A 26,554-nucleotide genomic window follows, 5' to 3' on the forward strand; every position below is an offset into this window, starting at 1 on the left:
CTTCACTAATTGAATGCCCCAAAGCCACAACTTTATCCAGTGATTGTGTTAAAGATAGTTTTGTTGACTTCAATGGTTTAAAAGAAAAAGGCAGGTTTTTTTCTTTAGAACTTGTACCTCAGGTAGGAAATACTTCAATTGTACTGTATTAAATATGTGGGTTTTTAAATGGTCTTTCCTGAAACGATGGCAGTGCCTTGGGATGTGACTCAGCTATGTGAAGCCCTTACCACTCAGTTACCGTGTTCTCTTTGTCACTTCAAGTCGCCTTGTTTCAGGCCATCGGCACGCCGTCAGTGGGCGTCCTGCTGAAGCAGCTGGTGCCTTTGATGAGGCTGGAGAGCATCGAGATCACAGAGTCCCTTGTTTTAGGATTTGGAAGAACAAATTCCCTTGTTTTCAGGTATGGTTGTCATAGTGCATTATTCTAAATAATACGTGTTGCTGCAATTGTGGTTATCTCTTAACTCCAGCTTGAGGGTAACAGATACAAGCTGGTGTCTGGGGTGCTGAGGGGCTGTGCATGGCGTCCTTCATGGCTTAAAGGTAAACAGCCTTCCTTGCAGCTCTGATTTTCATCTCTCTAATTTTCCTTCAGTTGCAAGCTGTGTTTTAGGTAACTATAAGCGGAGATAATTCCCTGTCCATCCCCAGTTAGCCAGACTTTGCGAAGCTGCAGTACCAGAAGGGTAGTGGGTAATCCCTGCCATTCCTCCCGCAGACTCAAAGGGGACACAGGACTCACCGGGAAGGCTCGATTTACATGATCCATCTTTCTAGAAAGCATATTTGTACCTCAATCAAACTGGCTTTGTGATCTTATAGTCAGAGATCTGAGGCAGTGTTCAAACCTTCAGAGAGGTGTCCTAAAGTGATAGTGCACACTAATTCCAGTGCTTAGCCAGGACAAATGAGGACGAAGAGAAGACGCATTAAAAAAAAAAAAAAAAAAAAAGCTTCCCTGCAGTTAGGAGAGAAGACTCTCCAAACATCTCGCCCTGAACAATAAGTAAACATTGCAAGTTCTGACTACTATTTGGCCAAGTAGCCAGCACTTAGCCAGTTATTAATTAGCTAGGTTAGCTTTCGAAACATAACTCACAATTCCTGAAATCAGCCAGTGATCTTTCCCAAAGACCTGCCAAGTCCCAGAGCACAGCTTGCGCTCTCTGTATTCCTGGAGGTAGCTGCTGCCGTTCAGCTAACCAGCCACGGCGTGAGCGAAAGCTCTGTGAGCCTCAGTTTGCACAGCTGCATGCTGAGTACAGCGACTGAAGTGAAGTATGTCTCTAGTAAAACAAGTTGAGCAGCTGGACCAATAGCCCAGTGTTAGTTGAGAGCCCTGGCTGCCCTTGCAGGGGGCCTATGGTCACTTCGCAGCGCCCTCTTCTGGCCACCATGGGTACTTCATGGATGTGCTGTGCAGCTACACTTGAAGACAAAACAATCATACACATAGGAGCAAAATTAATCTTTTTTTAAATTCTAAGCCAATTTTATGTAGTGGACTCTACCCCATAATCTGCTAGGAGGGTATATTAAATGTGTGTGTTCATATAGAAAAACACTTGGGAAATAGATGATACGTAGGAAAGGGTTGTTAATGTTATCAACAATTATTAATATTGCATGCTATTAGTGTTGCCTATCATTAATGCTCATATAATGTCCTCTGATATTGTGTATCAATGTTATTAACATCATCATTATTAAATGGGAGTCTTTGGTGTAGGAATTCTGTCTTGATTTGAGTGACAGAGACGAACCCTCAGATTTTCCTCTCAGCACAGAGTGCTTGCTGTAGATTCTCATCAGCCTTCCTGGTTCCCTGGAGGGCGGTGCTTAGTACCCATGAGTACAGCAGGCAGCTTCCAAACTTGTCTAGCTGCAAACTAGATCCCATGTCTGTTTTAACATAGCAATTCAGAAATAATTGCACAAAAAAAGACGATTCATAACAAGTGTAAACAATAATTGAAGATTTGGAAAGGCAGGTGAAATAAACACATATGCATGTTTGTGTTTGTGAATAATGTGTATCTATGTATACATATAATACACGTATGAAATACATGCAATGTATATAGATGTATGCATATAAATACATATACAACACAAACAGAGAAATGTAATAAGATATATACTAATCAAACATTTTCACTACACATGAAAGGTTTTAATGAAAACTGCACTACTTTGTCTCTTGCTATAATTTGCATCTGTCAAATAGCATAAGTGTAAGATCAGCTCTGAAATACAGGTTTTGTGTTTTAAATCTATTATGCGTCCCCAAAGTGATTCAATATTGACTCTCTTTCTTTCTGATTGGATGGAAAGGTTTTTTAAGGACAGAGACTCAATCTTACTTATTTTCAATCCCCTAGCCCGTTCTGAAGTGCCTGGATTTAGTAAGCACTTGGGAAGTACTGTTTCATTGTTCAGAGACGGTGTTCTGCCTGACCCATGTGCACAACACTGGAATGCAGGCAGATACTGCATAGAGTATCAGGCAGGGAGATCACCAGAGGCTCTGGATAGTAGTCAAGGGAAATAATGATGCTACTTAGGCTGGAATGGACAATGCTGGCGACAAGTTTCATATCGATGATAAACTTTTCCCTCTGTAGAGAGCTGGTCGAAGAACTCCATCCGTTAATGAAGGAGGCTCTAGAGAGAAGGCCAGAGGTAAGGCTCAGAAGCCCCGCCACAAGGCCTGACCCATTTGGACAGTGGTGTGAACCTTCCGTCTCCTTTGTTGTCCCCTAAAGAATACAAATGCCCCACCCTGCTTCCAACAGTGAATGTTAGTACATTTGCCATTTTCAATAGTTAAGTAATTCAGAGTTTAAACCCAATACTCAGGAGGCAGAGACAGGTGGATCTCTGTGAGTTTGAGGCCAGCCTGGTCTGTAGAGTGAGTTCCAGGACAGCCAGGGATGTTACACAGAGAAACCGTGTCTCAAAAAACAAGCAGATATAACAACAAAAACCAGAAATCAATGACTAAAGATACTATGTCTCATTTAGCTTATGGTATATCCCTCAATATTATTTTCCTCCAAAATGAATCCATCCCTGAAATTACTTATAATGCACCAAGATTGAAAAATAGTAAGATATGATCCAAGGAACAGCAGAAATCTGGGGCTAAGGACACAGTGTGGCCCTTGAGAGCACTGGCTGCTCTTTCAGAGAACCTAAGTTGCTCACAACCATCTATAACTTTAGGTCCAGGCACTCTGATGCCCTCTTCTGGCTTCCATGGGCACTACACACACCAGGTACATATACATATAGGCAAAACACTCATACAAATAAAAGTATTTAAAAGAAGAAGAAGAAGAAGAAGAAGAAGAAGAAGAAGAAGAAGAAGAAGAAGAAGAAGAAGAAGAAGAAGAAGAAGTAGCAGAAATTTAGCAACCTAAAGAATAGCACACACTCACTGAGCAGACTCAGTGGAGATTGTCAACGTCTCCTGCGCTCTCCAGCCACTCTAGACAGGGATACCTCTGGACACAAGGCATACTACTCAACGATTCCACCTCATGTGTTCTTACTGGCTTCCTTACTGTCTTTTCCTCATAGCCCGGAATAACTGGCATTGTCTCTACTGACTAGGAAGAGGGGACAATGCACCTCTCTTACTTAGGAAACTTGAAAATACTAAGTTATACCCTCAAGTTCGCATTGTACTGTCCTTGACAATAAGCGTAAGTGGATTACCTCTTTCCGTGCAGAACAAGAAACGTCGGGAACGGAGAGACTTGTTGAGGCTGCAACTGCTTCGGATATTTGAACTCCTGGCAGATGCAGGAGTGATAAGTGACAGGTGAGAGTGATACTGAACTGACCGCCTCTTGTCAAAGCCTCCTTTTCCGTTTCTTCTCGTCCTTTCAAATATATTACTTCAACAAAGATTTTGTTAAGGCGCCCTTATCTTTTCTCATACTCCCCTGGCGGTGCACACAGAGGCCAGATCTGCTGTGTGAGTTCCAACCGTTTGTGCTGTCTTCGGGAAGTATTTGCTAAAGGCTCCCTCCCCCTTCCTTCCAGCACAAATGGAGCCTTAGAGCGAGATACCTTGGCCCTTGGAGCCCTGTTCCTGGAGTACGTGGACTTGACCCGCATGCTCTTAGAAGCCGAAAATGACAAAGAAGTTGAAATCCTTAAAGACATCCGAGCACATTTTAGCGCCATGGTTGCCAACTTGATTCAGTGTGTTCCAGGTAATTCACCATGTCAAGCCTTTGGGTTGGGTGATGCACTCACCTTCTTCATGACTGCTCCTTCCTGATTCCTGACGGCCTGCATTTAGAGCTAGGTAGTTGGCTTTATTTATCCTGGGACACTGAAAATACACAAGACCAGGTCACCTCAGCATAGCGGAGTCACCAAGGGAGCGACCATTACATTTGGTATTGCACGCGTTGCTTCTATCTTGGCTTTGGTCCCGGGTTGAAAACGAACTGACGCTATATTGAAGGAAGGAATTCAGAGGAAACCTTCCCACAAGCTTCATTTTCTCCTGTGGCCTCTGTGCTAACCTGATTTCAATCCATTCTGTCAGTCAGCACACTAACTAGAATTCCGTAGCGTTGAATTCCTTTTAATCTTTTGGTTTAACTGGGCATCTTATAAAGACTATACGGAACATTTTTATTCAAATAGAGGCATATGGAACAAAGTAGTTATTGACTTGGTATCAAAGTTGTTTTTAACTGTCGTGGTCCATCTCGTATTTAAGGACCACAAACTACAATTTAAGCTTGACTTCTTCAGTAAAGTGAAGTACATGTTTTTGAAATAATAGATATTACATTCCACTGTGTCCTCCCTAACAGTAGGGAACAGTGGTCACAAAAGTTCATTCTATATACCCAAAAGTTAAGTAGAAAGATCAGTTAGAGCAATGGTTCTCAACCTGTGCGCTGCGACCCTTTGGTGTCAAATATCAGATATGCTGCATATTCGACATTTACATTACAATTCATAACACTAGCAAAATTACAGTCATGAAGTAGCAACGAAAATAATTTTGTGGTTGGGGTCAGCACAACATGAGAAACCGGATTAAAGGGTCGCAGCATCAGGAAGGTTGAGAACACTGAAGCAGAGTGTCTGCGGGTCTCAGTGTCTCACCTCCGACTCTGGGTGTGAAGGGTACACACAGAAAGGAAACTTGTGCTGCAATATATTTAAAAAGTCAAGCTTCTGTAGATAAAGAAAGCGGGAGCTAGGGGACTGGTGGTGTAGCTCACTGGGAGGTGTGAGCGATGTTCTAGCCTGAGCCGCAAGCGGAGGAAAGGGTTCACGGGGGTACTCTAGTCCTTGGGGAAGGAGAGATTGGATCAGGTGCTGCTCATGCAGAGGACCCAGGGTTGGTTCCCAGCACCTATGTCAGGCAGCTCCCATCCACCTGTAACTCCAGTTCCAGGTGTTCCAGCACCTTTTTCTGGCCTCTGTGGGCACCTGCACTCATGCACCTGTCTGCCCGTGGAAAAACATGTATACACATAATAGAAAGATTAAAAAAAATAAAACCACTTTAGGGAAAGTGGAAAAATATCCTTCCCCCACAACTCAAGAATAATACTCACGAGTGCTACAATCCTGTTCAGTCTAATAGACACTGGTTCTGTGTCGTTCTCCCTAGTTCATCATAGAAGATTTCTCTTCCCCCAGCAAAGTCTGAGGCACCACCTCTTCATCCTGTTCAGCCAGTGGGCCGGCCCCTTCAGCATCATGTTCACGCCTCTGGATCGGTACAGCGACAGAAACCACCAGATAACCAGATACCAGTATTGTGCCCTAAAGGTTGGTTTGTGCTGTTGGTGGTCTCCTCTTTTAAGCTAACAATCATACCTTAACAATAGTTAAAAGCAGCCAGGCAGTGGTGGCGCATGCCTTTAGTCCCAGCACTTGGGAGGCAGAGATAGGTGGATCTCTGTGAGTTTGAGGCCAGCCTGGTCTACAAGTCAGTTCCAGGACAGCCAGGACTGTTATACAGAGAAACCCTGTCTAGAAAAAGAAAACAAAACGAAAAGTTAAAATAAGTCATATAATACAACAAAATCTATGAACAGATATAAAATTCGAACGGGTCTATGGACACGTGTCGATATAAATTCAGTAATTCCAGCTGCATAATTAAAGATGTGTGCAAATACATTCCAGTTGGGCACACAATTGCAAAATGTAAAATGCTGTCAAGTTATTGATTGTATCCAGTGTTTGTTGTGTGTGAGAACAGTTTTACCTATTTAGCCCCGAGGTTACCACATTGCTAATTAACTTCCAACCTAAGAAGGGGGGATATAATCAACCAACAACATCATACCATTTTCACCTAAACCTATCCTAAGACATCCACACTGTGAAGAACTTCACATCCGAAGCAGTGTGGCCTTTGTATTGCTTATGCTTCCATCACTGCGATGAAATGCCGTGACCAAAAGAAGCGTAGAGAAGGAGTTTATTTCAGCTTGCGGTTCCCAAAGGCAGGAGTTCTGGAGTAGGGCAGGCTGACGGGAGCAGGAGCTAGCTAATCTTTACCCCACACATAGGAAGCAGAGAAGGCGGGAAGCAGGGTGTGGTTATAAACTGTCAAAGCCCACCTGGGAGGGAGGATGTCCTTCCTCCATCAAGTTGCTACTCATTCAAACCGCTGTAGTGTGCATCCTGATGGCCTTTAGACAAGTAACTGAGTCATTGTAACTGAATCGGTTGTCACTGTACTGTGTCAGCTGTCATTTACACCATCAGTTGATGCTTATGTGCAACTTATGGGTGCTTTCAAATGTGATAGTCACTTATACCTGCCAAGCACAGGTTAGTCCAAATCTTCTTTTCTTACTCTCTCTCCATCCCCTACCACCCACTCCCCCACACAAAAGACCTCAAGTTTACATTCTTAATTGCGTTTAACTTTCGACCAAGGATCAGAAGTATTTTTGTGCTGTGGAAAATGCAGACAGCTAGATTACTGAAAGAAATTTGATTTGAATTATTGTAAAATAATCATTTTGTCTTATCCTTTCTTTATAAACACGCATTATAATCAATCATCGATGTAGATGTTCATGAAACTATGAAGATTTTTAACTTTTCTTTTTAAAACTGAAATCTGGTGGGGAGATTTTTATTGACTCTACTAAAGCATGCTTTCAAAATCCCGAAGGAATAACTGTTACTAAAGAATCGCCATGAAGCCAAGCAATGGCGGTGCATGCCTGTGGCCCCACCGTTCAGGCAGCTGAGGCAAGAGGATTGCAAGTTCAAGGCTAACCCAGGCTATCTAGTGAGACTTTGTTTCTAAGATAGAATAAAGGCCGCACCCAGATTTGCCCGTCGTGTTTTTTAAGGTCAGAGGGGTCCTGGCTTTCCTGCTGCTCCAGGCTCCATCTGCAGGTCTCACCGTTTCTAATTCCAGGCAATGTCAGCCGTGCTGTGCTGCGGCCCCGTTTTTGACAACGTTGGCCTGTCCCCGGATGGCTACCTGTATAAGTGGCTTGACAATATCCTGGCTTGTCAAGACTTACGAGTAAGTACTGAGTCAGAAATCCCTTGCTTTTCTTCACACTACCTTTCCCCCATGGCTATACCCGTTCAGCTATGTACTGAGGTGCACTGTGCTGTGATGTGCCAGGCCCCAAAGGACGGCATCATTTACCCAAACTGACCACAAACTGAATCATAACGTGGAGTCTCATAACAGCCCGCAGACTTTGAATACAAACTACATCCTTTTATTCTCAGTATCATGAAACTAGTAACGAGTAATTAAATATAGTTAGAATATTCTCCCCTGGGAGCTGGAGAGAGAAGGCTCAACAATACAGAGTACTGGCTGCTCCCACAGAGGACCTGAACCAAGTTCCCGCCACCCACGCTGGACAGTTCACCAGCACCTGGGACGCCTGCTCCAGGGAGTCCAGAGCCCTCTTCTGGCCTCCTTCATCCCTCAGACGCACGTACACAAACACACAGAGAGACAGACACACCTGCATAAATTTTTAAAAATATATATATGCTTCCAGATAGCCAGTAGGGCAAATAACAATGCTAACCAGAAATCATCCATAAGTGAAGCATAATGGAAATATTAAGTTAGCGATTTGCAAAGAAAGCCTTGCTTAAAAGGAAATGCATTAAAAATATGAGTGTATATTGGAGGGGAAAGGACTCATCATCTGTGACCCGTTTATCATAAGAAGATAGTAAAAGAAATAACCAAGTCAGAAAAAAAAATAGGACAGACATTAACTAGGGGAAATTTTTGATAATAATGAACATTGCATTAGTATTAGTAACTTCCATTCCATTGACAAAATACCTAACAGAAACAACTGAAAGGAGGAAAAACTGATCGTAGTCCATCCTGGTGTGGAGGGCATGGCCATCAGAGTGACCCTGCTGGGGTAGAGCACAAGACGGTTCATGTGATGTTGGCCTGGAAGCAGGCAGAGAGAGCTAGACAGAGACCCACCCCTAGAGACGTACTTCTGTGGCCAGGCCCCACCTCCTAAAAACTCCATAGCCAAGATGGACCTCAGCTGGGCATCAGGCATTCAAGACATGAGCCTGTGGGGGCATTTCACACGCGCACTATTGACAGAACAAATGCAGAAGCCAGGCCCTTCCGTTTTGACCTCATTGCAACTGCCAAGAAGAGTGGAGGACTTCAGAAGGAGGCAGGCAGCATTACCTTCTGAGGGGAACGGAGCCTCCGTGGTGGCGGGCTGTGTTACCTTCCCAGAGTCCGGGGGAGTCTGTGTCCCTGTAGGCATCACTCCCTTGACCCCCTTAAAAAAGAGTGTGTGGTATAAAGTTCAATCCAAGCAGGTGCTCTCCCTTCACTTTCTGTCCACTTATATGAACTACATTCTATCACCCGTATTTCGCGAGAATATTTTCTCATCATCTAGGAAGGACTGATTTGTTCCGTGTCCCCAGGTTCATCAGCTTGGCTGTGAAGTTGTCATCTTGCTCCTGGAACTTAATCCTGACCAAATAAACCTTTTTAATTGGGCCATTGACCGGTGTTACACAGGCTCCTACCAGCTTGCGTCCGGCTGCTTCAAAGCCATAGCAACTGTGTGTGGAAACAGGTATGAGTTCTCCTAATTAGTGGTTAGTGGCAGTCGTGGGGATGCTCACTCGCCAGGACGTGAGGAACAGCGGCCTTTGGGGCAGTTATCTTTAGAGTGAATCCTAGGAGAGCCCAGAACGGCTTCTGGGTCCTTGGCAGATAAGCCACCTGCTCTAAGTTTCCACGCCATTGCTAATTCTGTTTGACCAGGAGGTAGTTCTCACAGTGTCTCTCCTTGGAAGTGCCCAGACAGTCACAGTGACGCGTGAGATTAGAATTTGAAAAGAATAAAGATGTTATACGCTGAAGGAGTTAAAGGCACATACACAAGTCTCCTGATCGTGTTAGCTGTGAGCCCGAGAACCAGCTGCCCACCAGATCAAACCCAGGAAACAGAACCGTTTAAATCCCCTCTGCTCAAAACTTCAGAAAGAACTCGGGAAGGAGGAGAAGGTCCTTAGAGTCTGAATATTACACTTATTTGAAAATTTCCTGATTGGCATCCAGGGTCTCACACATGCTAAAACTGCCCTCCACCACTGAGGCACACCCCAACCCAAAGATTATGCTTCTAAAACCACCATCCTTATCATATAACAGGTAAATTCATGATGTTGTTTGGCCCTACAATAAGTGTAACATTGTCATAGCTAGATTAAACTCCCTGACTTATATACAAACTCTCCTAAGAGAAAGCTTATGATTTAGGAAAGTGGAGAGACTATAGAACATAGTTGAGGTTTCTATTCAAAAATCTTCACATAAGGACCGGAGTGATGCCTCCAGAGTTAAAAGCAGGAACTGCTGTTGCAGACAACCAGAGTTCAGCACACAACACCTACATCATGGAGGTCACAACCTTCTGCAACTCCGGCTCCAGGGGATTCATGCTTCCGAGCTCCTTGGGCACCTGCGTGAATATGATGCACATACATACACTCAGATACACAGAATAATACATAAATAAAAGATTCTTTCCAAAAAAGACAGGGTAGTGTCAGTCCCAAGGACTCAAGTCAATGCACCTCCCTAGACTTTGTTGTTGTTGTTGTTTTGTTTTCCGAGATAGAGTTTCTCTGTATAACAGCTCTGGCTGTCCTGGAACTCACTCTGTAGACCAGGCTGGCCTCAAACTCACAGAGATCCCCCTGCCTCTGCTTCCTAAGTGCTGGGATTAAAGGTGTGCACCACCCTAGACTTTTGAGAGGAGACGCTCTATCCCGCTTACCAGCCAAGCTGTCTTATGGCTACGTCCTGTGTCTTACTGTTTTCCCCCAGGAATTATCCCTTCGACATAGTGACCCTGCTGAACCTTGTTCTCTTCAAGGCCTCTGACACCAACAGAGAGATTTACGAGGTCTCCATGCAGCTCATGCAGGCACGTATCACTCACCCCAGTGCCACGGTTCCATCCTTAGCTCGGAATGTGTGTGTTTGCTTCCGCGTGTCGTGTGAAGAGCAGGGAAGCACTTGCGCAGTGCTCTCCAGGCGCAGCAGTTAGCTGATTCTGTCCTTGTCGTGACATCACCATGTCAAAACGCCAACGCTCCTGAGATAGGCTTGTCTCTTACCCCCTCACAGATCCTCGAAGCAAAGCTTTTTGTGCACTCCAAGAAAGTTGCCGAGCAAAGACCTGGCAGTATTCTGTATGGAACGCATGGGCCCTTGCCACCTCTCTACAGTGTGTCGCTGGCCCTCCTGTCCTGTGAACTGGCCCGGATGTACCCGGAGCTCACTCTTCCCCTTTTCTCAGGTACCGTGCAGCAGGCAGCAGTGACGCATGTCACCAAGTCTCTATTCTAAGCAGGTTTTCCTTGTTAGCCTCCGCATTTTTCTGTGGATACCCAGGCCCGATTCAGGCGCGCGCTTTCCTGAACTCGAGTCCACGAGAATGGACGACTGTCCTAAGGGTTTAAACAGACACAGACGCAAAGAGACCTGCTCACTTACCAAAGAGTAAATGGCCACTTTATTAAACTCAAGTCGGGTATTTATACCAGTGGGCAAGGGGGTTCAAAAGGGCACAGCCCCCTCCCATCAGGAGCAGGGGGAGAAGATGACAGGTGCCCGGTGCCTCAGGCATAATCAGCTGCGGGAGGCAGGCGTGGCAGGCATATAGGGCCCGCAGCTGGAACCTTGTTTACAGGTGGAATCATCATAACAAAAGAGAGTCAAGTTATTTCTAAACTATACCCTCAAGTCAGTGCTAGTGCAGAATCTCCAGGGAGCCAAAGGTCAAACGGCCCTGGAATCGCCAGGAAGAAAAGGGAAAAAGACCTGTGTACCTACATTTCCTTTTTTGGAGTCTGTGGTAGTTTTAGTGTCAGACATCATCAGTGCTGAGGACTAAATCCAGTTACATAAGAAAGCAAACTCGAGAAATATTTTTAAGCTTTTTATTTTATGTGTGGGGGTGTTTTGCCTGATTATGCACAGTGTGAGTGTAATGCTGATAGGGGCCAGAAGAGGGCATCAGACCCTCTGGGACCGGAGTTCCAGACTGTTATGAGCTGCCCTGTGGGTGCTGGGACTTAAACCCAAGTCCTTTGGAAGAGCATCCAGTGCGCATAGACACTGAGCCTTCGCTCCAGCCCCTCAAGAATATTTTTAAATGTTTAAAAATAAGTGATTAGGTAAAGCAAAAGTATGAACATGTACCTGACAAATTCAAGATTCTTAGGTCAATAATCATATTTCTGTGTATGTGTATAGTATGTGTGTATGTACATATATGTGTGTGAGTGTGTGTGTATGTGTGTGTGTATAGTATGTATGTATATCCCAAAGAAATTCTACTATATGGACAATATACTTAAAATCTCTCTAAATTACTTACTTAATTGGTGATGGTGTTAGATATCACATAGACTTATTATATTTTTTATAGTCATGTCACATATATGACTTGTCTCCTCAGCAATCTTCACAAACAACTTTTGTGATAAGCGGGTCTCAAAAAGTGCCAGGAGGCAGACTGTCCCAGAATGTACCTCACCTTCCACCCGCACCCTCAGTGCCTTAGCCCCACCCCTCCTCAGCCACCCCTGCCTCTGCCCACCCTTCCCTGACCTGTCCTCTGTTTGCAGTTCTTCAGCTACACAACGCCACAGCTGGGTAGTGCCTCCCACTCACGTGTCTCTGTGCAACTGCCCTGAAATAATTGGTGATCACAATGGCTCGCATTTCTTGGGTGCCTAAGGTGTGCTGAGCTCTCTGTTGGACATTCACGTGCATTGCTTGCATCTGATTCTTATTGAACCAGAAGAACCAGGAAAGCCTTACCTGACAGGCTGATGTCTGAGCTGCATTTGGAGAGAAGAAAGCTACCAGGCAGACAGGCAGGTGATGGAATCCAGAGAGAGAGAGGCAACAGCACGTGACTTGGTTTAAAGCAATGGTTCTCAGCCTGGGGGTTGTGATCCCTTTGGAGGTTGAATGACCTTTTCACAGGTTGCCTAAGATCATCAGAAAACACAGATATTTACATGTGATTCATAACGGTAGCAAAGTTTAGGTTGTGCAGTAGCAATGGAAGTAATGTTATGGTTGGGGAATTACCACAACGTGAGGATAATAAGTCTATATGCTAGCTAACATCATCACCAATTAAGGAAGTAGTTTAGAGATTAAAGGGTCATAGCAGTGGGAAGGTCGAGAACCTCTGCTGTAAAGGAATAGACCAGCACCGTGTACTGGGAGGTTATCCAGAGGGCAGTGTGAGTGACATCTGAGCCGGCCATGTGCTCACGCCCCATTTCAAAGCCTATGAGGAACGTGGCATCTCAGGAAACTGCTAAGGCTTTGCAAACCACTGGAAATCACTACACTGGAAGCCGTAATCTATAGTCAGGGACCTGGTGCAGAACTGCACGGGCCCTGTACATGCCGCTTTAGCCTCCATGAGTTCATGGGAGCTTTGCTCCTGTCGATCTAGAGAGCTGTAGCGCAGTTCTAACAGGTCTCAATAGTAAAAGCCCAGAGTCAGATAGAGGGGGAAACGCTGAGAGATCAGAGAGACGAAGGACTCAAACTCTGCAAGCTTACCTACTCAGCTCCCCAGCCCACCATTACCCTAGCATATCTTACAGCCAGGACACCATTGTGGATAAAGGGTTGTGACTTGCTTGGTGTTTGTTTTCCTTTCTGTGGTGTGCAGAGTCTGTTTCTGTACCAAAGATGCTGGAACATAGGGGTGGCAGCTCTGTGTAGGCACTGACTCGACATCTGCATCTTGAAAGAGTTGTGCAGGTGTTGGCTTCAGCAGGGCCTTGCTGTCAGTTTGTGGAGAGCAACCTGTAGTCTTGGCAACAGCCTGGGTTGTTGACCGTAGGATTCCTTTTGGCCAGCAACTCAATTAGCTATAACCTGATCCAAGTACTGAAAGTTTCATTTGGTGAAAGAGATGGCCTACTGGCACTCTGCCCCCCCCCCGATTATTTGGCTATTTTTTATATTGCCTTCAGATATGTATATATCTTAGGAAATTTCTACTCTATTAGATTCCCTTATTTTTTATGAGACTCCTGAGTGTGCCAACAAGTGGGTTTCTAATTCTTGTGCCTTCTCTTAGCTTCTTTTCCTTCTGTTGGTTTGTCCTGTCCAACTTCAGTGTAACAGATTTTGTTTTATACTATTATATTTTATTTTGTTACATTTTTTTAAAAAACGAATGGATGAATAGAAACTAGCCACTAGGATGAAGGTTAGCACTGAATGTCACTTGTAGCTGCTGAGAGAGGGAAAGTGAGTTTTCTCCAATACACTGGGTACATCTACCACCCCAGGACAGACACATGTTCAGGGGTAGTTGAGCAGCAGCTAATGGACTCCACAGGGTTAATCTGGGTGCTTTTATTTAGTTAGTTATGGTTTGGTGTTTTGTTTGGGGGGGGTTGAGGGGGAGTGTGCTTTTATTTTGTTTTCTTGGTTTGGGGGATTGTTGTATTGGATTTTTTGGTTTGTTTGGTTTTTGAGAAAGAATTTAAAGTTGGGTGGGTAGGGAGGGGGAGAGGATCTGGAAGGACTTGGGTGCTGGGAAGAGTATGATAAAATATATTTAAATTTAAAAAATTTAAAGAAAAAGAAAAGCTAAGAGCACCAGAATGGAGGCTGGAGTAGCTGACATAGCGCTGTAGCTGTTTCCAGAGTCAGAGGTCCTCTTAAGTTTGAGTATAAGGGGGGCTGGAGAGATGGCTCAGTGGTTAAGGGCATTGCCTGCTCTTCCAAAGGTCCTGAGTTCAATTCCCAGCAACCACATGGTGGCTCACAACCATCTGTAATGAGGTCTGGTGCCCTCTTCTGGCCTGCAGGCATACACACAGACAGAATATTGTATACATAATAAATAAACAAATTTTAAAAAAGTTTGAGTATGAGAAAATAAGCCAGAATGGTCAAGTTTCTGTCACATGGTGTTATTAAATAAGAAACTTGAAATACAAGAAAGAAAAAAGGAAAGGAAGAGAGAAAGGAGAGAAGAGAGAGAGAGAGAGAGAGAAGAAAGCCTGCCGTGTTTAAAGAGGAAGAGGGACGGCCTCATGCCTGTGGGAAAGAGTCGAAGGTGCTTGAGCACATTAGTCTAGAGAGGGACTGGCTGGGAAGGGCGGCTGTAACTCAAGGCACGAGTCTTGCCCGTTTTCATCCTGTCAGATTCAGCGACTTGCTCTAATGAATACTCAGCCAGTAGGATTAGTGGATGTTCTGACGCAGTAAGATGCAAGTGTTTATCATATGAGTCCTGATGTGTGAGCTCTAAGTTAAATACTCTGGGGGCCAGCCAGATGGCTCAGCTGGTACATGTCCCAAGTCTGATGGCCAGTTTGATTCCTGAGCCCCGTGTGGTAGAGGGAGAGAATCAACTTCAGCAAGCCACCTGTGTACCATGGTATAGACCCCCCCACACACACACACACAGTAAGTAGAAATTAGAGGGGATGGAGAGATGGTTAAAAGCACTGACTGTTCTTGCAGAGGATCAAATCCAATGCCCTCTTCTAACCTCTATGGTAACCTGTGTGGGCACCAATAATGCATGTGATACACACACATACATACGTGCAAGCTAAGTATTCATATTCGCAAAAAATAAATCAAGCAAATAAACAAATGTAATAAAAGAAATATCGCCCTGCTGTGCTGAGTCTGCCCTGCAGGGTGCTGGTGCTGCTAGGAGACAGGTGCTGTGCTGAGTCTGCCCTGCAGGGTGCTGGTGCTGCTAGGGGACAGGTGCTGTGAGTCTGCCAGGGTGCTGGTGCTGCTAGGAGACAGGTGCTGTGCTGAGTCTGCCCTGCAGGGTGCTGGTGTCTCCATCCCTAACAGCTGTGCAGTGTGAGACCCAAGCACAGGGGATTGCTCTTATTTTCCTGACCAACAGATGGACGAACCAAGAGGTCACTGAAGTGTCTGAGTCACATAGTTGCCCATGTGGCTATTTTATGGCGGGAGTGAGGTTTGCCGCATGTCCCGCTGACCCCCAGGTCCTTATTTTGTACACTCCGTTACCCCTTTTCTACGAACTGTGTTTGGATTTGCAAGGCCGTCAGCTCTGTCCATGCTCACCAGCCCACCCCGCTCCTAAGACACTTTCCTGTACACAGGGCATCAGGGATGACCCTTACTTTTGTGATTCTGCAGCCCTGGATAGCTATGCTCTATGGTGGTCCTTTTAGTAAATGCAAACTGCTGTTGGATCAATAAATCGGTGAACCTGTTGAGCTTGATTTGGAGATTAACCTGTAGCTCTGCTTCACCCTGTCTCTTCAGAGGTGAGCCAGAGATTCCCCACAACACACCCAAATGGGCGTCAGATCATGCTCACCTACCTGTTGCCGTGGCTACACAACATCGAACTGGTGGACAGCAGACTCCTCCTCCCAGGGTCAAGTCCCAGCAGCCCTGAGGAGGAGGTCAAGGACCGGGAAGGAGAAGTGACCGCCTCTCACGGACTGAAAGGGAATGGCTGGGGCTCTCCAGAAGCCACTTCGCTGGTCCTGAACAATCTCATGTACATGACAGCCAAGGTAACGCCAATAGCATGGTTCCACAGTGGCAAAGCCCCAGTCTCACAGAACCTTTGCCACAAACCCGACAAAGTGACACAAATCATTAAAATAAGACAGAGGGGGCTGCATAGGGGCGATGAGTGTGCACTAGTGCATGGAATGCCAGCAAACTCTCTACTTAAAAATATTTACAGGGCCAGGTATGGGAGTCTAGAGGTCACGACCATCCTTGGCTACATAGTGAGATGAGGCCAGCCTGGGCTACTGAGACCTTGTCTAAAAAAGAAAAAGATGTTCATGATATTGCCAGAATAAACTTCCTTTTCCCCCCAGAATTTAATAAAGGAAGATAATACTGTATTCACAGTGACACATTTCTGGTTCAGCTGTTCTCACAGAAGACCTGGATTCTATTCCTATTTTCTAGTTGTGCATGTGGTCTGATAATTTTGTGAGTTAGTAATGGTTGTGTAAATAGGTAGGTGTGGGTTCAGAGGAGCTGGGAAACCCAGCCTTCATAATTTGCTTTAAAAAACAAGAAAATGAAAATAATGTGTTTGGTGCATTTTAAAAATGGCTATGGAATCCAAGCAGTGGCGCACACCTTTAATGGCAGCACTCGGGAGGCAGAGGTAGGAGAATCTCTAGGAGTTCAAGGCCAGTCTGATCTGCAGAGCAAGTTCTAGGATAGCCAAGACTACCCAGAGAAACCCTGTCTTGAAAAACAAAAAACAAAAGCAAAAAGGGGAGGGGAGCGGTGGTGCACACTTTTTATCCCACCACTTGGGAGGTAGAGGCAGGCAGATCTCTGTGGGTTCGAGGCCAGCCTGGTCAACAAGACAGTCAGAGCTGTTACACACACACATACAGACACACACACACACACACACACACACACACACACACCAAAAAAAAAAGCTGTCTCAAATTTTTTTTTTAATTCAAAAAATGGTTATGATGAGAACTAGGGATGTATCTTGGGGTAGACCTCTAGTATTTTATGCAAAAACCAAGGATTCAAATGCCAAGCACCTCAACTAAAAAATGGAGGATTATGAGAAGAGAGAGAGAGATCACATGTTGGCCTATCATTTTTTTAAAAAATACTTCTATAGGTACTTTATATAACTGCTCTCTATATTGTGAATTGCTCTCCACTCATAAATGGCATTTTTCTACCAAATGTTCATTTCCCACTCCTAATGACTTCAACCAATCATAACCTTCAAACCAACTTACGTTCTGCACATGCTCACGCGGGCTGCCTTTTCTCTTGTTTGTGTTAGTACGGCGATGAAGTCCCAGGACCAGAAATGGAAAACGCTTGGAATGCGCTGGCCAACAACGAGAAGTGGAGCAACAACCTGAGGATCACACTGCAGTTCCTTATCAGTCTTTGTGGGGTCAGCAGTGACACCGTCCTCCTGCCCTATGTAAGTGACATCCCAGCATCCGGGAGAGCTATTTCCTGCTGGGGCTCCCCTGCCATTTGTAGCTCAGACTCTTGACTCCCACTACAACAGAGGTTTGGTTTTCAAATCCTGCACATTGCCTGAGATCTCATCCAGGTGGTAAACAAAAGCATTGCTACCTGTCCATAGCACAGACTTCATGTGCTACTGTCAGGGGCACCTGTCACCCCTTGGATTACATTACAGGACACTGGCACCTGTGAATTGAGGATTATTTTTCTGAAAGTTAACAAAGATTCCTCTATAAACAACACCAATATGAAAGAGGCAGAATGCAAAAGATTACATTATTACTAACACACACACACAAAAAAGTGCTTCTGGTTCACATCTTGACATTATTGAAATGAAATAAGAAGACAACAGACCTGGGGGTTTCTTTTCTTCTTCTTTTTTATGATTTATTTATTTTTATTTTATGTGGATGAGAGTTTACCTACATGTGTGTACATGCACAGTATGCATGCAGTACCCATGGAGGTCAGAAGAGGGCACTGGATCCCCTAGAACTGGAGTCACAGATGGTTGTGTGCCACTAGGTCGGTGCTGGGAATTGAACTCTGATCTTTTATGGAGCAGCCAGTGCTTTTAAACAATGAGCCATCTCTCCAGCCCCAACTAGATTTTTCTTTCCAAAAGTAGGTGATAGGAGAGAAAACAAAGCAGAGCTATCTTTACAGCATATTCTGTTTTTGCTTGAGGATGGCAGCAGTTTCTAACACAGACTCACTTGGCTTCTCTGTATGTCCTTGTGAGCATATGACTTCCTGTTGCCCTGAGCTGCTTTAGCCATGCTGCAGTATATGATTGCAGGGTTAGACATCGGAGCTTGCACTTATATGACACATTAATATGTTGTTTTTAAAACCTAAGACTTCTCTGGGTAGTGGTGGCACACACTTTTAATCCCAGCACTCGGGAGGCAGAGGCAGGCAGATCTCTGTGAGTTCAAGGCCAGCCTGGTCTACAGAGTTCCAGGACTACACAGAGAAACCCTATCTTTGGGTTTGGAAGGTAGGGGGAACCCTAAAACTTTGCAGACAGTGAAAACCCATTTGTAGTGATAAAGAAGATAGGAGGTATCCTGGCTACTGTTCTATGGCTGTGAAGAGACGACATGACCAGGGCAACTCTTACAACAGAAAGCATTTAATTGGGGGTTTGCTTACAGTTTCAGAAGGTTATTCCGTGATCATGGTGCAGGAAGCAGGCAGGCATGGCACTGGAGCAGCAGCTGAGAGCTTTACAACATGATCCATAGGCAAGAAAAGGGGAGAGACACTGGGCCTGGTGTGGGCTTTTGAAAGCCCACCCCTTGTGACACACCTTCTCCAACAAGACCACACCTCCTAATCCTTCTCAAACAGTTCTACCAACTGGGGATCAAATATTCAAACATATGAGACTATGGTTCTCATCCAAACCACCACAGAAGGAGATTGTATTCCATTTTCAGTTTAAAAAAGTAGCTGTCATTTTCCCAGAGTGAATACAAGAAAATCATTTTTGACATATAAATACCTTATACAGTAGATGCCAGTAAAAATCTTGCAATGTTTTTAGCTTAAATTGACTCAATTTTTTTTAAATTGAGCCACTGAAGAAGCTACCTGTGTAAAGCACAATTAATAAAAACTCAGGGTCAAAAATTGAGGTTCAACCTGAAGATCCAAAAAGCAAAACAGCCAGCCACTGGCTCTTCCCTCAACCTCAGTCTGAAAATGGCCATCCTGCCTCCTGGAATCTCAGAAGGAGACTGTATCTGAGAACTGTCTCACCCCGCCTTATATTCCTCTCTAGAGCTGGGCTCAAAAGTGTGCACCACTGGGATCAAAGGCATCACTACCCGATTTCTATGGCAACAAGGGTGGCTTCTGGGATTAAAGGTGTGTGCCATTGTAGCTACTGGGATTAAAGGTGTGTGTTACCATGATCTGGTCTGTAAGGCTGACCAGTGGGACTATTTTACTCTCAGATCTTCAGGCAGTCTTTATTTATTAAAATGCCACTACACCTGTGTGGTGCGGTTTCATCCCCAAAGACGGTTTCGTCATCCAAAGACGGCAAAGGTTAGCTGTCTGACTGACAGTGCCCGATGACAGTGTGTTCCAAGGTGAGTGAGTTTCCAGCCCAAAGCTCTGACAGGAAATACATCCTCCTTTTACCTTCTTCTTCAAAGATTAAGAAGGTGGCAATCTACTTGTGCCGGAACAACACCATTCAGACCATGGAAGAGCTGCTCTTTGAGCTGCAGCAAACAGAGCCGGTGAACCCCATCGTCCAGCACTGTGACAATCCACCTTTCTATCGCTTCACGGCCAGCAGCAAAGCCTCCGCAGCTGCTTCAGGTAAGGGCAGGCCACCTGGGCACACACCTTGTCAGGCAGTGCACTGAACAGGTTTGAGCGGGTCTTGCTGTTCTTTTTCCTGGGAATGTGTTCCTTTAAGAGGTGGACCCTCAGCACATTGTGATTGGATTGACAATTGACTGGGTGTGGATAATCATGAATCAGTGGCCCAGTGGCCTTCCTACCACAGAACTTATTTCGTTTTAGATAGCGCCCAACCAGGATGCTGCAGTCACTGAGGAATCTCAGGTCTGAACTTTCTACATACCTTAATGGATTCCCTTTGCTAGGCTCCTCCCAGGATTGCCTAGAATAGTCCATGAAACCCAAAGTGCTCAAAACTCTGAAACTTTTTGAGTACTGGCATGACAACCTAATATAAAAGCTCAATGTGTACAAACTTTAGTCATTTTTAAGATTTATTTATTTTTATTTTGCTCATATTGTCTATATATGTGTGTGTGCACCATGTGCATGCAGTGCCCTTGGAGGCCAGAAGAGGGCATCAGATCCCGGACAGGAATTGCAGATGGTTGTGAGCTGCCATGTGGGTGCTGAGAGCCAAACTCAGGTCCTCTGCGAAAGCAGAAGGTGCTCTTAACTGCTGAGCCATTTCTCCTGCCCCAACTTCTCATTGTTAAAAACATATGAAATTACCTTTAGCCACTATGTAACAAAGGATACATAAAATAGAATTGAATTTCATGCTAAGATTTGTGTCTGGATCCTAAGTCACTTTCACCATACATACACAAAAATCCTACAATCCAAAATATCTGAAATCAGAGATGTCCCTGATCCCGTGAGTTCTGAATAACAGATTCTCACAGTGTTTTAATAGCTTTCAGTCAATTAGCATTTGTTCACTTCGTGAAACACATGCTACTTCCTTCACTGTCCTGAAGCGTCCCTTCCCTTTACTTCACCCTGAACCCATCTTCAGCCCTGTCAGCTCCTACTCTCTCGTGCTCTCTTTCTCCTACTTCTTAGGGAGGTGTTTGGGTTTTGGGTTTGTTTGTTTTTTTTTTTTTTTCAGAAAGACACTAGCCTAAGAATCAGAATTCTACTTAGTTTTCCTTTCATACTATTAGCTGAATAATTCCTGGACACAGAAACACTGAAAGAGCGAGCCATGGGGGCACCTGCCTGTAACCCGTGTTGGGAAAGCAGAAGAAGGTGGGCCAGAAATTGATGATCAGTCTCGGCTTTAGACCCTGTCTAAAGCGGCAGGGATAAAAGAAATTCTGGTGTGACTGCAGTAGACCCACCTCTATCTCAGGTCATGATAGAGGCTTCTAGGAATGTTATGGCCTCATTTTATGAGGAAGAAGGAATTAGATTTGAAAACCAGATGTCCAGAACTCAGTGCTGGGGACTTAGAGACAGTTGTTTATGTCTCTAAGAATGTCTGAGATTACAGAAGACATGAAGACGGTCAAGAATGGGATTTTACAGGGAATCCTTTCCTGAACTACCTGCCCCTCTGAATGCTCCATCTCTGATGCCTCCTAATTCCTTCTGCAGGAACCACCTCGAGCAGTAACACTGTAGTCGCGGGCCAGGACAGCTTCCCAGACCCCGAGGAGAGCAAGATTCTCAAAGAGTCTGATGACAGGTCGGTGCAGTATTTGGCTTACTGTCCGTTCTAATGCTCAACAGGAGTCTATGCAAAGGCATCACACGTTAGTGAAATTTCCTAAGTGCATACAAACTGAAATCCATCTTTATACTCAGTAACACAGACTGACTTTCCAGCCCTGGCTGATGTATTCCTAAAGATACATTCTGCACAAAATCAGCGAGGACACTGTTCTGGTGGCTGAGTCCCACTTATGCTTGGGCATCGTAAAAACCCCTGGTTGGAGGTGGGAGAGATGGCTCAGTGGTTAAAATCACCAGCTGCTCTTCAAGAATTCAGATTCTGTTATCAGCACACACACCATAGTGCACAACCATCTGTAACTCCAGTTCTGGGGAAATCCAGCGCCCTCTTCTGGCCTCCACGGGTACTGCATGCACATGCATCCATACAGACACTCATCTGCATAAAATAAACAAATGAATCCTTGTGGAGTTTTTTTTTTTTTAAAGGCGTTGTTCTGCTAGTGGGCACAAACCATTTGGAATTAGGGGAGATTTGGCATGTGGCGCCTTCAAACCTAATTACTGCGTGGTTTCTTAAATGCCTTGAGGTAAGTTCTCCGCAACAACGTTCCATTAATCGGTGTTTGTTACTGTAGCAAATACCTGAGGCAGGCTGACTGGTAAGGAAAGCGGTTTGGTTAGTTGTAGAGGCTGGTGTTCTTAAAAGCACAGTGTGGACTTTGGCATAGGCAACAACTGGCTACATCATATAACAGGAACATGTGTGAACATTTATGTACTCTCTTTCCCTCCCTCTCTCTCTCCTCGTATAAAATCACCAGAATTACAGAGGCTCCATCCTAATTATCTTACACAATGGAGTTATTGTCCTAAGGTCCTCACTTCTTTTCAGACACATAACTGTATGATTATAGGCTGGCTTGCCTCGGGGTAGAGAGAATAGCAGTATATATCAGGTGCCACATGGGCGAATGAACATGTTACATCTTTGTATAGAAAACACACGATAGCTTCCTGCAAGAACCATCTTTTTCTAGGCATCTTCTTTCTAAACACCACAAAGCAATGAAGTTTGCGCCCTTATGCTGTTAACGTAAGACTTGAGAGCCCAGCACCTCCAGTGAGTTCATGGAGACAGCCATGTCCGACCTACAGCAACCTCCATTCTCACTTGGCTTTTGTTTTCCCCCATCATAATTAACCAAGAACACTCTTTCCCTGTGGCGCCAAGAACCCACCCCTTCATATGAGCTCTGCGAAGCTGCTTCTCGCTCGCTCACACACCTATCTCCTCATTGCCTGTGAATAAACAGATAAAAATCCAGGGCTCTCTAGCCTGCAAATGATTGTGAAGAACAGGGAAGTAAATCAGAGGGTTTTGCTTTTCACGTCATTTTATTGTATGTGTATGGTATTTTGCCTGCGTGCATGTCTGTGCAACATAGGCTTGCCTGGTGCCTGCAGAGGTCAGACAAGAGCATCAGATTCCCCTGGAGCTGGAGTGATAGATGGTTCTGAGCTGTCCAGTGGGTGCTAGCGGTCAAACTGGGGTCTTCTGCCAGACAGTGGTGGTGCACGCCTTTACTCCCAGCACTCGGGAGGCAGTGGCAGGCAGATCTCTGTGAGATCAAGGCCAGCCTGATCTACAGAGTGAGTTCCAGGGCAGCCAGGGCTACACAGTGACACCCAGTCTTGAAAAGCAAAACAAAACAAAATAAATAAATAAATAAAAACTGAGGTCTGCTGGAAGAGCAAGCAGCCAGTGCCATTAACTACTGAACCATCTCTCCAGCCCTACTCCATATATTTTTAGTCATTCATTTGTAGACTGAGGTCCCCATCTTCCGTTTGTTTGGGATAGAAAGCCTCTCGGTTTGTGTATATTGACACCTTGTTACAAAGTCATCTTTGTGCCGTTGGAGTTCTGGGTGTCCTCCCTGGGGATTTTGGTGATGGCCTTTAGCCTTGAGAAGCCTGTTATCTGTGCAAAATGAAGATCAAGTAGCACTACCAGAGATGTTGTCCTTAGAGCACCTTGTAACCCCAGTCTGAGGAGGCTGAGGCAGGGGGTTGCCATGAGTTTAAGGCTATAGTACGGTTCCAGGATTCCCCAGTCACAAAGGGACTTGTTTCTGCTTTATCTTGGCATTCAGACATGTCACCATATCACGGCTGTGTTTCGTTTTTGAAGGTTTAGCAATGTGATCCGAGCCCACACTCGCCTGGAGTCAAGATACAGCAACAGCTCTGGAGGGTCCTACGATGAGGATAAAAGTGAGTACCCCGGGGCCGCGCGGTGAGGTCTGAAAAGGTCTTTACCCAGTCCTGTGTGTTTCCCGTAGTGGTGCCAAGTTGGAGAAAGCCTAGTAAGAAATTCACTCTTTGAAAATATCGCTGGGGCTGGAGAGACAGCTGAGCAGTGAGCACGGACTGCTCTCACCGAGCTCCTGAGCTCGGTTCCCAGCACCCATGTGGTGACGCACAACTGCCTGTAACTCCAGCTGCCAGGGATCCAACCCCTCCTCTGGCCACCTTGGGCACACACAAACTTAATAAAAATAAATACAAACGTTGAATTTTGGATATGTGTTGGAAGTGAATTTACAGTCTTGTGCATCTACAGTCCCAGGCTAGGATATGATTGCCAACTGAAGCGCCCCATAGCATAGTCTCAGAAACGCTTGTTAAGCTGAGGGGTGGTTTGGTGTAAGAATTTCTTAAAGCCATGGGCAGTTGGGTAGACCAGAAAGATTAATGCGCTCATAGCTTCTGTTTGAGGCCTCGGCAGCTTCTGTAGATACAGTCAATATAAATATAAGTTGTCTAGGAATCAAAGAAATGCTAGAAACAAAGGACACTCCAGTGACATGAGTCTGTGTTGTGTAACTTTCTTAAAGAATTGTTCTAGGGCTGGAGAGATGGCTCAGAGGTTAAGAGCATTGCCTGCTCTTCCAAAGGTCCTGAGTTCAATTCCCAGCAACCACATGGTGGCTCACAACCATCTATAATGAGGTCTGGTGCCCTCTTCTGGCCTTCAGGCATGCACACAGACAGAATATTGTATACATAATAAATAAATAAATTTTTTTAAAAAAAAAGAATTGTTCTAATTGTTTACATTATGGGCATTGGCAGCAGAAGAGGGTATCAGTTCCCACGTGGGTGCTGGGGATTGAACCTGGGTCCTCTGGAGAAGTAACAGTGGGTTCAATTCTCAGCATCGTGTTAGCAGCTAATAATCCTCTGTAACTCCACTTCCAGGGGATCTGATACCTTCTTCTGGCCTCTGTGGGCAACTGCACACATGTGGTGCCAAGACATATGTTCAGGAAGGCATGCACATGCTTATAAATAAAAATAAATAGGGACTGGTCAGGTGGCTCAGTGGTTAAGAGCACTGGCCGCTTTTTACAAAGGACCCAGGTTCAATTCCCAGCACCCACATGACAGCTCACACTCTCTGTAACTCTGGTTTCAAGTGATCTGACACCCTTCCACAGACATACATACAGGCAAAACATCAATATACATAAAATGAAATAAAAATAAATGCAAAAAATCTTAAATAGATAAAGTTTGGGTTCAGTATGCTGACACCTGCCCTGGAGTGTGACAGATGTGGGGTGACAGCACCCGTCTCCTTGTGAGACCCGTCTCCTGTACCTCAGCCAGGCAATTCCTCGGACAGCTGTCCCTCGCCACCTTCAGGGTGCAGACTGTAGACTTGGTTAGAGCATTGCCCTGCCTTGCAGGGATTGGCAGAGTGAGCATGGTACTGACTTGATTGCTGTCATCTTCAAGGTGTCCTAGTGACCCCTGTCAATCGAAGTGTGACAGCACCTCGTGGTCAGGTGGGTTCCAGAAAAACACCCTCACATCATTTCTTCTGATTTCTCAGAACAACCAAAATTAAAAAAAAGCTTGTGTGACAGAGCACTGAGCCCTCACTAAGAAGGGAGCCTAGAGGAACATTCCGATCAGGGGGACCAGTAGAGTTGAAGTTCTTGAGTCTGAACCAAGTCTTGTCTAATGATGCTCAGACCAGCAAGGAAGTCATCATGACTGAGGCGGAGTGAACAGTGAGGAAATAGGAGGCTGTTAGCCGGGAGAGGAACGTGGCAGCCTTGTAAAGACTTCTAAGGGCACTGTGTGGGTTGTGGGCTTCCTTCTGAATGTAAAGGGGACCTCTGGAGAGTGTTGAACAGGAAAGACACATGGCCAAAGTTTCCAAGGGATGGCTCTTGCTTCTCTGTGGAACACAGGGTGTGCACAGAGTGAGAACAGAGGCGAGATGACAGCAAGGAGCCATGGTGACAGAAGAGGGAGGGAGAGCACAGAGACAGAGCTAGACACAAGTGTCCAGATGCAAGGTGTGTGCTCAGAAGGCAAATCTCTCTGACTGTGTTGAGATGTCAATATTCTCATACCCGCCATTAGACTCTTAAGATGGAAGTACATAGGACAGAGCCTGACATGTACCTGCCTGTGTCGGTCCCCTGTGATGTTAGCGCTGTTGTCATCGGGACTGGGAGCTGGGGGTGGGATGAGAGGACATGCAGGATGACTCTCAGGCACTTACTCTGAGCTAACTAGAAATAAGAACTGCATTTCAGGGACTGGAGAGATGGCACAGTGGTCAAGAGCACTGACTACTCTTCCAGAGGACCCAGGTTCAATTCCCAACACCCACATGGCAGCTCACACCTGTCTATAACTCCAAAATCTGGCACCCTCACACAGCCACAGATGAGGATGAAACACCAATACATACAAAATAAAAATAAATTAGATAGATAGATAGATAGATAGATAGATAGATAGATAGATAGATAGATAGATAGATTATTTATTTTTTTAAAAAAGAACTGCATTTCTCTGCAATGGAGAAGACTGGAAACATTTCCCTATCATAGGAATTATGATTGAAGATTTTTAATCTGTATTTTTATTTGTTCTTTTATGAATGACTATAAAGCCGGGCAGTGGTGGCACATGCCTTTAATCTCAGCACTCGGGAGGCAGAAGCAGGCGGATCTCTGT

The 26,554-nt window shown here is 45.1% G+C and overlaps 1 protein-coding gene across 7 annotated transcripts in view; it reads left to right on the forward strand.

The window, feature by feature from the left end:
* Nucleotides 1–26,554, forward strand: part of Fry (FRY microtubule binding protein) — a 393,449-nt gene that overhangs the window by 289,468 nt on the left and 77,427 nt on the right. For all 7 annotated transcript variants that reach the window (XM_087902760.1, XM_087902759.1, XM_087902746.1 and 4 more), the window contains 14 exons: nt 279–403; nt 2,628–2,685; nt 3,738–3,829; nt 4,054–4,226; nt 5,654–5,814; nt 7,430–7,540; nt 8,953–9,107; nt 10,367–10,466; nt 10,670–10,841; nt 15,851–16,107; nt 17,376–17,522; nt 19,741–19,909; nt 21,434–21,524; nt 23,706–23,788. In XM_087902760.1, coding sequence (XP_087758886.1) covers nt 279–403; nt 2,628–2,685; nt 3,738–3,829; nt 4,054–4,226; nt 5,654–5,814; nt 7,430–7,540; nt 8,953–9,107; nt 10,367–10,466; nt 10,670–10,841; nt 15,851–16,107; nt 17,376–17,522; nt 19,741–19,909; nt 21,434–21,524; nt 23,706–23,788 — 1,894 coding nt within the window. The remainder of the gene's footprint in view (nt 1–278; nt 404–2,627; nt 2,686–3,737; nt 3,830–4,053; nt 4,227–5,653; nt 5,815–7,429; nt 7,541–8,952; nt 9,108–10,366; nt 10,467–10,669; nt 10,842–15,850; nt 16,108–17,375; nt 17,523–19,740; nt 19,910–21,433; nt 21,525–23,705; nt 23,789–26,554) is intronic.

Source organism: Myodes glareolus, chromosome 2, assembly GCF_982192425.1.
Source record: "Myodes glareolus chromosome 2, mMyoGla1.1, whole genome shotgun sequence".
In the NCBI taxonomy this organism is placed as follows: Eukaryota; Metazoa; Chordata; class Mammalia; order Rodentia; family Cricetidae; genus Myodes; species Myodes glareolus.